General features: G+C 34.8%; 1 protein-coding gene across 1 annotated transcript in view; it reads right to left on the bottom strand.

Annotated features, from left to right (window-relative positions):
- LOC136835945 (MFS-type transporter SLC18B1-like) overlaps window positions 1–14,901 on the bottom strand; it is a 76,851-nt gene that overhangs the window by 16,154 nt on the left and 45,796 nt on the right. Inside the window, exon 13 of the mRNA XM_067099833.1 lies at window positions 9,591–9,673. Within this exon, the coding sequence (XP_066955934.1) occupies window positions 9,591–9,673 (83 nt within the window). The remainder of the gene's footprint in view (window positions 1–9,590; window positions 9,674–14,901) is intronic.

Here is a 14,901-nt window from a genome sequence, read left to right on the forward strand (position 1 = left end):
GGGAGAAGTGATAATGAGTTAGAAGAAAAGATTTATTGGGAAGCCTATGCAGATGCTTCATTTGGGAATACTGAAGATGGTGATACACAATTAGGTTATGTGATATCTTTGACAGGCGGTAAGACGAGAAGTCCCATTAGGTGGGAATCCAGAAAATCCAGAAGAGTAGCAAAGTCCACCATTGAAGCACAAACTCTTGAGTGTGGGGGAGACTATAGAAGGATTGATATATTTCAAACATTTGTGGGAAGAGATAGTAGGAGGGAGAAAATTAGAAGCATTGGTTAAAACTGATAGTAAAACCCTAATGACTGCAATAAAATAAGAGAAACAACAGAATCTGGAGAAATAGTTGTTAGTTAGTTATAAATGATTTGTTTAACCAGACCTCTGAACTCTTTTAGGTTCTTCTCGGCTGGGAAAAGAATGGGGGAAAGAGTACATAAAAAATTAAGTAGTTAACTAAATAAATAAATAATAACAAAGGGGGAGTTAGAAAAACAATCGGAAAAAAAAAAAAGGAGATTATATTTTACTTATCAATTTAATTTTGTTTAGGAAAAGAATGATATTATTAATTGAAAGTTATTACCTTCTGCTAGAATATCCTTTATTGATTTATTTTGTAAATAAGTCTTTCTTTCATGATGCCATCTGGGACAGTCAATCAAGATGTGTTTGATTGTTACTGGGATGTTACATCTTTCACAAGTTATTGGGTTTGTGTGCGGAGTTGACATCAGATGACCATGTGTGAGTCTGGAGTGTCCTATTCTGAGTCTTGTTAAAATAACCTCATTGATTCTTTGCTTTTGGGTAGAAGAATGCCATTTTTTAACTTCGTTCTTAATTTGTTTTAGTTTGTTTTTGGGGGTATATTTGTCCAATCATTTTGCCAATCCCTATAAATTAAGGGTTTAACTGATGCTAGCCAGTCTGATATGGGTGCTTTCATAGTAGTTGGGGGATTGTGCAAGCCAATTTTGCAGCTTTATCTGCTTTCTCATTACCCTCAATACCTACATGGGCTGGGATCAACAAATTTGAATTTGAAGGCCGCTTGTAATTAACTGATGTATTTCCTGTTGTATATTTTGGACAAGGTGATTATTTGATTTAAATGATCCTATTGCTTCAATTGCACTTCTGAGTCGCTCAATATGAGTGCTGAAGGAATTCCTTTTTGTTATAATCTTGAGAGCCAATTGTATGGCTGTTAATTCTGCTGTAAATACTGATGATATTAGAGGAAGGCCCATTTGGATAGTTTTATCACTTGAATAGGCTGATGAGCCCACTCCACCTTCATTTTTGGATCCATCTGTGTAGATTATGAAGGGATTACCTTCTTCCGTCTTATGTGTTCCATGGCATGTTGATGGTACATTTCTGTGTTGGACATATATTTCTTTGAAAGATATGATAAATATGTGCATAGTTTTGCCCTTTTTAGTGTCCATGGTGTGACCGGATTTATTTCTTGGGTAAATTTGGGTATCATGTTATGTAAATTCAATAGATGATTAGTTTTAGTAAATGAGTTTTGATTTGGGTTATTATTTGTATTTTGATTGAGAAATTTATTTGATGCAGGAGATGTGCCTGCTTGAAGGGATAAGCCTCTTCTTAAAGTAATTAGATCTCTGTAATATTTAGAGGCAGCTGGCCTGCCTCTGCTAGGATAGAGACAGTTGGAGATGAGCGGAAGGCTCCTGTACATATATGTACTCCTCGTGATGTAAAGCATCTAGAGATTTTAAAGTTGTTTCTGAGGCAGTTGAATAAATTGGACAGCTATAATTTATAATTGATAGTACTGTTGCATTGTATAACATTAACATTGTGTCTCGTCCTGCACCCCATTTGGTGTGTGAGATTTTCTTTAATAAAGTAAGGGCTTTAGATCCTTTGGCTTTGATATATTTGACATGATCTTTCCAATTTAAATGTTGGTCAAAAATTATACCCAAATATTTAACACTATTGCATGTTTATCTCTTCATTATAAAGATATAACTTAATGGTTTGTTGTTTCAACCATCTTTTTGTCTTTGTAGAAGACAATGCCATTTGTTTTATTTACCGACAACTCAAGCCTACGGAATTGGTCCAAGTGGTTATATTTTTTGTTGCTATATTAAGTATTCTTTGAGCATGTCTCAAAGAATAACTTGAATAATAAATTACAAAATCATCCACATACAAACTATTTTGTACACCCTCAGGCAGGTTCATAGTAATGTCATCTATTGCCAGGGCAAATAAGATGCAGCTCAAAACACTGCCTTGGGGATACCCTCCTCTTAATGTAGCAATTTGAATATGTATTTTCTATGCGTACTTGAAATGTACGATTTGTTAGAAAATTATTGATAAATATTGGAAGGTGACCTCGAATATTGGACCTGTGGAGTTTCTGCGTAATATTGTATCTCCATGTGGTATCATATGCTTTTTCTATATCAAAGAAAATAGCCACTGTCAGCTTTTTCTTTTCAAATCCTTTTTTAATATGATCTATTTGAGTTAATGGGTCTAGTGTAGATCTACCAGCTATTGATCCTGATTGGGTAGGTGATAAAGTTGAGTGTTTTGTTATGACACTTGTTAATCTCAAACTAACCATTTTCTCCAACAGTTTGCACAGGCAACTTGTTAGAGATATTGGCCTATAATTAGTGGGGTTGCTAGGTCTTTTCCTGGTTTACTGATGGGTATGATTATTGCATGTCTCCATTTAGTTGGGAAGACATGCGTTAGCCATATGCTATTATATAATTTTAATAAGAATTCTTTAGCTGGTGTGGCTAAATTCTGGATCATTTCAAAAGAAATCATATCATGCCCCGCAGCTGATGATCGACATGATTTTAGGGCAAAATTAAGTTCGTTCATATTAAATTCTTGGTTATAATCAAGGTCTCATCAGTTTCAAAATTAAGTGTATGATTTATTTTTTGTGTTCTAATTCTTTTGAAGTGTTCATCTAAATTACAATAAGCACTAACATCTTCTATATGTTTGGCTAATATATTTGAAATATCTTGTAGGTTATGATTTAGTTTGCCATTATATAGTATTGGGCTTCTAGGTGGTCTTACATGTTTACCATTGATTTTACGGATTTTGTGCCATATTTCCTTAATTGAAGTATTTGGTGACAATTCCGATATATAATTTTCCACGACTGAGATTTTTCGAATATTATTGTTTTTCGAAATTTTGCATTATATTTATTGAAAAGTGGTTTAATGTGATCAATAGTTATACTTATAACTATTATCTTGTTTAGTTTGTTTATATTACAAGGGCCTTTATTAAGGTGTTTAATCTGGACTTTAGTCTACTCAAATTACGTGCCAGTGTGTGTTTGGTTCAGATTTAAGAGAGACAAATTATTAGACCACCATGGAACGGGGATATATTAGGGGTTGAAGAAGTTTTGGGGATGCATTTATCTGCAGCACTGATTACAAAACTGGAAAAGAAATCATTTGTGACATTATTGTTTTGATTTAATGGGAAGGGAGGGATATTTCTAGTTTGTAAATTGTATTTATCCCAGTCAGCTTTCAGTAAGTTATATTTTATGGGAAATGATTGTTTTTGGTTGTTCAAATAATTCAAAACAATTGGAAAGTGATCACTAGTATATGAGTCGTCTAGGACATTCCATTCCAGTCTTTCAATTAATTCCAGTGAACATATTGAAATATCTATTGAGAGAGGTTAAATGAGTTTTTGAGAAGTACGTTGGTGAATCACTTTCATTCAGGCAATGTAAATTCTGAACATTTATGCAATTCTCAATGTTTGAGCCGGCCAAGTTACTAGCATGTGCGCTGTCCCACAATGGGTTATGGGCATTAAAGTCGCTACTATTAGTAGGGGCCATTTACATTATTTACTATTTGTGGTAAATCACTAAAGTTTGAGTTAAAATTTGGCTGATTATATAGATTTATTATGGAGACAATTTGATTGTCTGGCATATGCAATTTGATTGCAGTTATTTGATATGACAGTGATGTTATATTTAGGGGTTCATAAGTTGAATCGTTATGAACATATATAGCTGTTCCTAGCTTGCCATCCACTATTGGTGAGTGGCAAGCTAATTTATAGTTTCTAAAGTCCTTAGGAGTTGTACCAATATGCTGTAGACATATGCAAACAGGTTTATGTTCCTTTAGTATTCTCTGGATTTCACCTAGCCAAAGCCGAGTAGAAAATCCATTCATGTTCCACTGAATTATTTTATTGGTCATTGTTTGGGGGGATTGGCGTTAAATTTTGTAAGTTAATTGATGATTTAGCTACATCCCGTAACATTTTAAGAGAGTTTGTGTTGCTTTGTGGTTTCTTTGCAGCTAGGTTTGATTGCTGAATATTTGATGCATTGATCGGTTCTTCTTCATATTTCCTTATTAGGAAATCTGAGTTTTGATCATGTTTTTCTTTAGTTTTAAGGATTCTGAGCATAGTTCGCCATCTTGATGGAATGTTAAAGGGCATTTTCGGAACCTAGTAAAGTTATTTATGAAATTTCAGGTTATATTTTTCATTTTTGTTAGGTAAACGATTATGCGTAATGATGAAACACTCTTGACATCCGCAAGATAAATCATGTTTCAAGTGTTGAAGGAATGGTTCTAATCTCTGGGTCCCATCTATGCTCCCATTACTGGATGTTGTAATATTTTTTTAGGAATTTCTGGTATAGGCATACTGGATCTCCGATGTGCTGGTACAAAATTTTGATTTGAATTTTTAGGTTTATTATTATTACTATTCTTTGGTCTTGTTGAGGGTTGATTTGATGTGGTTGTAATTTGATTAATTTTATGGGTTTTTGGTTCTTCAGTGGGATGTTTAATTGAAAGTTTCTGCATTGATTTCGGTGATGAGAGTGCAGAGGAGTTAGGTTGATTTATCCATATTTGGGGAATCGTTATTTATATTTGTTTTGGATTGTGGAACACTATGGATTTCCACTTGTGATGCAGTTAATGTAATCTGTTTCTGATTAATGGGTGAGACTGGGATTTTGCTAGATCGATCTGTGAATGGAATGTTAGGTTTTTTTCCCTTAGGGGAGTTCTGTCAATTACTTTCCTTTTTTATTATGGTTATTTTTATCAATTAAGTTTTCTGTGGATGACGTTAATGTATTATGAGTTTCCAGATCTGGATTATTAACCTCTGTTGATTTTTCCATATCATTGGAATTCGTTTTTTGAATGATTAACTTCGCTTGTTACTGGGGGAGGCCTGTTGTAACTGTACTCTTGGACTTTATGAATAGTAGAGGAGGGGAGAGGTGTGTCACATCTATTCTGTGTTGAGATTCTTTATGTTTATTATGAGTTGTTACAATATTTGAATATGAATGGAGTTTTGCTGGGTCATTGATTCCTCTCACCTTCAGTTCGAGTTTGGCTTCGTTAACGGGCATACCAGTTCTGTCCATTAACATTTGTAATTCTGTATAATATTGATAAAATATACAGTCTTTAGATTTAGCATGATGATTTAATTTGCAATTTACATTTGAAGGTTTTGCATTTCCAATTTGTTGTGTGGTTTTCAGAACATACAGCGCATATAGCGTTATTTCTACATCTTTTGGTTGAATGGCCATATTTTTGACAGTTAGAGCATTGAGAGGTTTAGGACAAAGGGGCGAACCCTCTATTCAGTCCCAAATTTTTATTTTTTCGTGGTAGTTCCAGTTTGTAAATTTTATTTTGACTATTTTAATATGTTTATTTGCATCCCTTCTACTTGGGACAGCATATAATTCCAAGTCATGTATGTTATTGTATCTTAGTTTAAGGGAGTCAATTAAGATTTGTTTTGATGGTAGCTCTTTTTCATCATTGTCTGGGAGCATTACTGTGCCTTGTGTATAATTAAGTGTTTCATGGCTGGTTACTGTTACTTTTATTTCATTTATGTTGGTTATTTGTAGAAAAGTTGTTGATTGGGCTTTGGTTGTTGTTTGTATTAGCCATTCATTGTTTTGATATGTCTACATTCCATGTCTTGTGTGGGGTGTATATTTAATAATTTGTTCTCTAAAATGGCTGGTGAGATCTGTTTTCTGCTTTTAATATTAAAAATCTGGACCAATTGTCTGGTCCAAAAATATGTTCAAAATGAACTAGTGTTGGATTTAGTCGATAGTTATTTCTTTTAATTTTTCACATTCATCGGTGATGAGCTGTCTTGTGTTGATGGGGTTTTAGGGGATTACTTGTTTCTATTTTAGAGTTATTGTCCTTTATGTATGGTTCCAGTGTTACAATACTGGAGTTTACCAATTTGTTATTATTTGTTTCTTTTTGACTTTCTAGACTCTTGAGTCTTTAGGGATTGATATTTTACTTGGAACAGGATGTTCCGTTGTAGCATTTCTATTTATGTTAAGGAGATTCAGGAGAGACGTTCCATTAGTCATCGACTGTGCCAGAATTTTACCATCATGGGGTCCAGGGTACTAATATCCTCAAGACTACTTTTATAAAGATATATATATATATAAAAAAAAATAATAAATCTTGAAAAGATATCATTGGCTTTTTATGAAGTTGGATGTTCCACTAATGGCACAAGTGGGAACTGACTCCCAAATGTCAGCGTCCTACCCTACCCCCAAAAGGGGATGGCACATCATGATTAGTATGGCCCAAGTGTAAGCAAAACCCGCTTGCTAGGATTGGAGTGTATTGTAATAATACAGTCATCCCCATCCTAATCACAATATGGGCTAACCGGACAGAAAGCCGAGAGTCCTATTCCTAGAACCAGGCCCCCTGGAATCCGTGGTCCAGCTCCACAGAATAGTTCACCTGAAAAACCAGGTCCGAACATTTATCAGGTAGTTGATGGTTCTACCACAGTTCCCACTATTTAACTTCAGATTCAACTTCACTCCATGCCATGATATGTTTTCCTATTTATTAATTTTGGTAATTTTGAAAAAAGTGGAAAAATCCACAAAATTATTCCTAAAGCGTATTTATATATATGTGGGACACTTGGGATCAAACTTAGGGAAAATAGATCCCTAGGTTCGAGAGCCCCCTCACCACGTCAAGGTGGTCCCAATTTGAGGGGGATCTGGAGAAATAAAGGAGGCGAGATGGATAAAAGGAAAGCATTAAACAGCTGATGTATTGACTAAAACTGGAGTTTCAGGGGAAAGTATTAGAAATTACATAGAGGGTAAAGAACTGGAGAATACTGGAGATTAGAGGGGATTAGGATAAGAGGAGGTTGGAGGGGAGGAAGGAGATGATAAGCATGATTATATGTTAGTTATATAAGTTAATCATTATTACTGTGTTTTATTTTCATTTTCTGCATTAGTGAAATGGTATGGGCATTACAGAATGTATAAAAAGCATGTTTATTTTTATAAGATATTTTTATAGCAAAGCATTCTTTATGTTTAAAAGTATCTGTTCTTGTTTTGATGTCATAGGAAGTGACGTCATACGACAAAAATGGCGGGAGGGAGCAAAATGCAAACGAATGTAGGTGGGAATGTTAAATAGAGTGCAGTGCGGTAGAGAGAGCTCTCTGACGGTTAGGTTGTTATTTTGGGTTGTAAGTCTGTTTTGTGGTTTTTTGTAGTCATAAGCTGGATTGTATAAAAAAAGAACAATGTGAACAGGTGGATGGATCGCATAACTGTAGCATTTTTGGACAGGTTGGGCTAGAAAAAATTCCAATGATGTCAGTTATAATTGTAATTTTGAAAAGAAATAGAATAAACATGTATACAGTACCTCCAAAAAAGTTACTATATCTCCCAATCTCAGTAAATTAATGTAAATACTTTATAACAAATATACTCAGAATTTGTTACTGACTTCAGTTCTTACCTGCTAAGATAGGCCTATTGCGTGAGCTGCGATTACAATTTTACAAAATAAAAAAAAAAAAAAAAAACATATATAAAATAATAAAATTTACAAGTGTTTTGTAAAAGAGGCCCCACACACATGGTTGTAAATAGTCACTTTCAACTTCCTGTGGAAGGTAGGGAAAATTTTTTAGAATTTTTTTTCTTACACCATGTGCATTTGCATATCTTCCCCTTTCCACTGATTTTTTTTTTTTAAATTGACCAACCTTAAAGTTAGCCTGTCCCTTAACGGTTAATTTCTTTCATTTTACTGAAACTTAGTTCCAATAGTCTTGACAGGTGCCTCGTTATAAAGTTTCAACTTGGGGGGGAAAAAAATCTAACACAAAAATTGGATTTTTCCTTGTCAGTAGCTCAGCATCTACTTGTTTTGCTATTCTATCACCTTCATTCATTGCCATGACTTCCAAATGCACTGGGATCCAGCAAAATTTTTAATCCTCTCCTTTCAATGATATGATCCACTGTAAAAATGTTTAAATCAAAAGGTTGACATAAGTTCAGAGTACAAAGTGCTTGCAAAACACTTCTGGAGTCATAGTTATTTTTTCAATAGCTGTTAAAGTACTATATAATCTCATGTAGAAATTGAGAGGAAGCACACCCCTACAATAAAGAACAATGCTATGCTTGGAATAATGTAGATTTCACAGTCTTGCACATTATTGCATCTTAAGAAAATCTAATAAAATGTTTTTCAACTGGTTCATCTTCATTATTGGGCAATATGATCATTACTGGTACACTGTTCATTGCGCCACTTCAATACTGTAACTTATGAGTTATAGCTTGTACTTCAAGTAACTCACTGATTTTTGGTAGTTGCTTGAACCAATCATGTTTTGTTTTTTTTAGTCATCCGAAAGTCATTTAAGCTTTTGATTGTCTACTTAGCATGTCATTCTTAGGTCTTAATAATATTTGACTTTCATTTTCTTATATTGAGAACCTTGACCAATTCTCATTTCCAAATAGGGAATCAAAATGGATCAATGTTGGATCCTGTTTGAATTTAGTTCTGTTTGTGCTTACCTCGAAGTCTTTGCAAGAGGCACTACAATGAAAATTATTTGAGAATGAAATGCACCTTTTATTCATTGTACAGTAACTGTAATCTATCATTGTCAAGCTTGTACTTTATGGAGCTACTGTATTCAATGTATTGTTGGTAAAAGCCATCAGAGTTGTGACTACAACACTGCCCAGTCACAAGTCCATGTTTAAGGGTTACAGATTCATAAATTCTGACTCTTACCTCCTCTTGTACTGACAAGTAACCAAGATAGTATATTTCTTTAATTTTCATAAAGACCTGCTTTCATTCTTTCCCTTGTATGTTGTCCTTTCCTTCCGTGTGGTTTTTCCCATTTTCTTTCCTACTACATATACACAACGTTACACTAGTGACACACTTGTTTGACGAAACTTGACGAATTTAGATTTTTGGCTAGACTACTCTTTTCTGTTCTTGTACCTTTTTGTTCTGCTTATTATAATGTTTATATACTCTCAGCATTGGCTATAAGATTGTTTAAAAATACAAAAAACAGATTCCATAAACTCAGCTAAAAAATGGACCAAACATGAGTCAGAGGCATTTCTACGACTGGTGTTTCAACAAAGGCAAAGAAATTGTAAATAAAAATTAACAGCTTACCTTGTTGGTGTTGGAATGGGTGATGATCCAAGAAACAAACTGTCCTCTATATCTTCACGATAATTTGGAACATCAATGCTTATCTGAAAAGTTTTAAAATTCAATACCATTTTGAAGCAATAAACAAACCTCTAAATTTCTTCAAACTACCACGCGTTACAAAAATTCTACATTCAAGATTCTAAATGAACCCCTGCACCCAAACTGTTGCTACATAAGAAAAGATTCAAGAAATCATGCACACAGGTTAAGTACAAAATCCCATAACTACTAAACTGGCCTTGGTCCCATAGCTTACTCTCAAAACATTGATACTGTACTGTACTGTACTGTGTTCTATTTGGTGTGAGCTGAGAGAAAGAGATTGATACTGATGGAACTGCCACCTGCTAGGAGCTAAATGGACAGAAAACTGTGTTGCCCTTGGCAAGAAACTGGGGATTTTATATCACGATGTTGTGGGGCCTAATCACGTATGGCCCAAGTTTGCATGCAAACCAGGAAGTTGTTGTAGAATACGCTGGTATTGGAGTTACAATAATTTTTATGCATTAATTACAAAAAAGGTAACTCTACTGTATTAAATTGTGTAGTAGATACAACTTTACACTACCATGTGAACTTTAGACTTCAGGCAAAATGAATACTGAAGCATTAAGTGTGGCTACCTCTCTCTCATTTCAACTGCAAGTTTGTTGCAAAACCTCTTCAAAGTGTAAGCCAAATTCTAGTTTCTTCATAATCTTTAGTTAACATGTAAAACAAGTTTTACCTTTGCCAATCCAGGCTATGTAGTGATAGTGCAGTGAAAGTCTGAACCTCACCTAAAACTTAACTAGAGATGGAAACTACTAAGTACAATTACTAATCTTTGATAATATATAATGCCACATATACTACACTGCTGTGTATTTATATGTCTACTTCAAATACCTACTGTAGTGTGAATGGATATAATAAATTATCAGTAAAGGAGTCTGACAGCTTTGCAACAGGAGGTACATGAAAAATGCCAATAGCTATTACTGTACACCTATTTCAATAATTCTTAAAAACATTTTTTCCACAACATCCAATGTTATTCCATTGCAGTTGATCCTTAAAGCTACGATTTTTTCCACATACTTTTCGATCTGTGTACCATTTATATTAGCTTAACTTGAAGCAACAATTAGTCACTCTCCTGTCCAACTACTTAGGTACAGAACAGAAGTAGAATATAGAATTGAAGCAAAAGGCCAAGCACTGGGACATATGTCATTCAGCACTGAAACGGAAATTGGCAATAAAAAGGTTTGAAAGGCGTGAAAGGAGCAAAGCCTTTCAGTTGCAATATGAATTGTTAGGAGAGGGTGGAAATTAGGATGGAAGAAAGAGAATATGAAGAGTGGTACAGTAAAATGAATAAAAGGGGTGCAGCTAGGGCTGAAAGGATGCTGCAAAGAACCTTAAGTAATACCTACAGTGCAAACTACTATATAATATGACCACAACTTGACCAGTAAGGAATTAATGTATCTCAAGAGTATCTTTAGTACACTGCACTCAAGACAAGTAAAAGGAAAACAAGACCAGTTATACTGATACTTTCCAGATTCTCCGCTTCTCCAGTCAAAAACCCTAAATTCAAGCCACAAATTTCCCTTCCCTATTCAGCATATGAAACTTGCAATCAAGGGACCATTCAGTCAAGCAACTTTCTACAGCAGCAAGTTATGAAAGTTGAAATATTTATATATTCTACAGAATTCTTCAGTGTCAGTTACGGCAAATTTCACACACTGTCAGTTCCTCATTGGACAGGTCAATATCGTACTCAGCTAGCACTCTGCTGGGCCGGCATTTGACTCTCCAGCCGGCCAATGAAGAGTTAGAGGAATTTATTTCTAGTGATAGAAATTCATTATCTCGGTATAATGTGGTTCAGATCCCACAATAAGCTGTAGATCCCATTGCTAGGTAACCAATTGGTTCTTAGCCACGTAAATTAAGTCTAATCCTTCGGGCCAGCCCTAGGAGACCTGTTAATCAGCTCAGTGGTCTGGTTAAACTAAGGTATACTTTAACTTTTTTTCACACATCGTCAACCTCATATTCACCACATATTGGCTCATATAATGTGTACTTGGTCTGTGTAATACAAGTATGCACTGCTTATTAACATCTGTTCGCTTAGGCCTATATGTTTACATTCTCAGAATTATGATATGCATTTAGAAGAATCTCAATCAGCTAACAATTCTCCAAAAACTTCCACCCAGCAACAAAACCTACATTAATACAATAAAAGCATGATTAACTAGGGCTATCAGATTTTATTGTAAAAGATGTCATAGGAAATAATTATTCTTTTAAAACTCCTTTTTGGCAACAACAATTATCAGCGATAGCCTGGGCCAAATCTACAGAATACTGGCAAGCATCCTCAAGTACTATCTAACTGATACACATTTACAAATTATTCAAGTAACTACATTAGTATACATTCTTCGTTAAATGCATACCCACTATTTCCACAAAATGTTGAAAAATGTCATCCATATTACTGCACTTGGCTATTTAGTCAAACTAAAGTGGTGTACACGCATACATTTACAGCATTGTTCTGTATAGTACTGTACTATGTAATGTCCATTTTGCCAATGTTCAGCTCCAAACATACTGCGGACTTTATACAGCTAAAACCTGTAAACTTTTTTTTTTACAAATTATTACAACAATCTTCACTTAAAAAGTACTATTAACTGACTAAAAGTACCTTTCCTTAACGATATTGCTCAGCCACCATCGAACCTTCGTTCACTTCACACGTCATTACACACATTAGGTTTAGACAGTACAATATACTGTTAGATTTGTTTTTTATCTGAGAGGATGAAATTCTAGCATTTTTCTTTTAGCAGCAGTGAATATAACTTACTAAAATTATATATTTTATAAATAATGTATTTCCACTAATATGTGTTTTAAGGCTCTTCCAAGGGCCTTGTACAATTTTAATTTGATTCATGTAGGGCAACTGGAAGAGGACAAGTAGAAGAGAAGTTGGCACTTGAATTTTTCTTATGGAAAGAGGCAAAAATAAATTATCAAAGAATGCCTTTCTTTGGCTAAAACAGATGTATATGATGTCCTTTGTTCATGGTATAAAAACCATAGCCATATCCCAACAATTATTTTTCCTCCTGTGCCTGGATGATCCTATTAATGAAATCCAAACAGCTACAACCAAGCAAGCCCACTCTGCTGAGGATTACTTATCTAAACAGTACTATTATGGACAGTTAAAGATTATACCCTTTCTTAATGAAAAGTATAGTCAAAGGTGTCATGCAGATACAGAAAAAGTTGACAAGCTTGAATACAATATGTATGCATTTCAGACACTTTTCATATCCAGAGTTAAGACTTCAGTACATAATGATTACCTCTCCATTTCATAAAAGCAGAGCAGTTCTACATAATTACAATTGCAAATTAAGAGAATCTCCAAGTACATTATTTTAACTGTATTTTCAGACTGAGGATGGAGTTTACACCCATGGCTAACAACCTCGAGGAAATCAGATGGATTGACCGAATCCAGGCTATAACTTCAGAGGCCAGGGATGCTGGTGCATCCTTCATTTCACGTTCAGATAGCTATCATGTATTAACGTAATTGGCATTGCTTTGCTTTCTTTAATCAGCCTTGTTAACAATTTTGTTATATGTATAATTATGGAAACTTATTTGTAAGGTTTCAGTTTATTTTGTTTATCCGTCAAATGTGCTGTTTAAACCTCCTCCCGCGTTTAAAAGTTTATAAGTTTTAAACCTTGTTTCTTTTGTTTATTTTGCTGAACGGGCGAGTACATTATTTAAGTTTCTATTAAGCTATTTTTCATTTTACACCTTTCTTGTATTTTTTCAGACTGTTCATCCTGAATCATTCGTGATGGAGTTAATTTATTTTGATATATTTTTCGTACCTTCCTGACTGTTGGCTTTTAATTTATTATGATTATTATCATTAACTCAGTGGCTTTGCAGGAAATCAGATAATCTTAGAACTTTAAGGACTTTATAGTCTATATGTTTATATATATCTCTTGAATTGTATATGTATATAACAATTTTGAGAACATGGATATTAGGTATTATCTTTGGTGCCTGGTAGGAGATATTTCTCTTCATTCCTTCTGGATAGCTAAATACTTTAAACTTGGTATTTGTCCTCAGATGAATCCTTTGAACTTGCACCGGCTAACAAAGGTAAAAAGAAAATCTGTTAACAAAAATCCATACGACTGTCATCGCAAAAAGAGTGAGAATCTTGGAAGGCTGAAGTCCTTTCTCAGGAGTCAAAAGACATCGTAGCTGAGGCAGTGGGTAGACCAAGAACTAGAAACAAAAAGGGGAAAGAAGGAAGTTAAAGTGCTGTATATTGTGAGTTGAAAACATCTGGTATCAAGCCATTTCATATTATCAGCAAGCCCAACATCACTCAGCAACAGAGAGAAGACCGTGCATGGTTTTGTGGTTCATTTCTTAAAGATTGGGATGAAGCTGACTTTCTCCACGTTGCCGCATCAGATGAATTCTTCATTTACACAGTCAGGAAGTCAAATCATAAAAATGACATCATTTGGGCTGCAGAGTTGGACGATATCAGCGATGACGTGCGCTATCGACAAGTTGTGAAATTTCCTGAATATTTGGGAATTTTTCTGTTTCACAGCCAAAAGGCTAATGTGGATCATCGAAGAAAAAGGACAGTCATGGAATGGCGAATGCTTCAGAGAAACTGAGCTTACTGATGGAGTATTTCCTTTCCTCAAAGATCCTGAAAATGTGTTATCTGTTGAAGAAGTCACATTTTTGCCTGATAAGGCACCATGTTTCAAGGCTCTTCAGACACAGGAGCTGCTTCAAGACAGTGGTATCGATTTCTTTTCGTCAAGTGAATTTCCAGGTGGCTCCCCTGACCTTAATGTGTGAGAAAACATCGGTAGTATCTTAAAGGATTGCGCTGAAGCCCGCACAGTGAACTATGATGGTATACCAAGCCTCGACGACCTGCGAAGAGAGGTGACCGAAGTGCTCAGGGAAATGGAGTTTGAGTCTCTGCTTTTTTGTGATTTGCTGAAATCATACCCCTCAAAATGCAGGCTGTGGTACAGGCAGATGGAGGCCACACAAAATATTAAATACTCAGAGAGAAACTTAAATAAATACCTGTTCTGAATTACTTTTTTGTCCATACCAATTTTAGTTTATGCTGTGGGAGGGGGGCTCTAATTTCAAAACACTCTGTATAATCACTGAAATT

Source organism: Macrobrachium rosenbergii, chromosome 55, assembly GCF_040412425.1.
Source record: "Macrobrachium rosenbergii isolate ZJJX-2024 chromosome 55, ASM4041242v1, whole genome shotgun sequence".
Taxonomy (NCBI): domain Eukaryota; kingdom Metazoa; phylum Arthropoda; class Malacostraca; order Decapoda; family Palaemonidae; genus Macrobrachium; species Macrobrachium rosenbergii.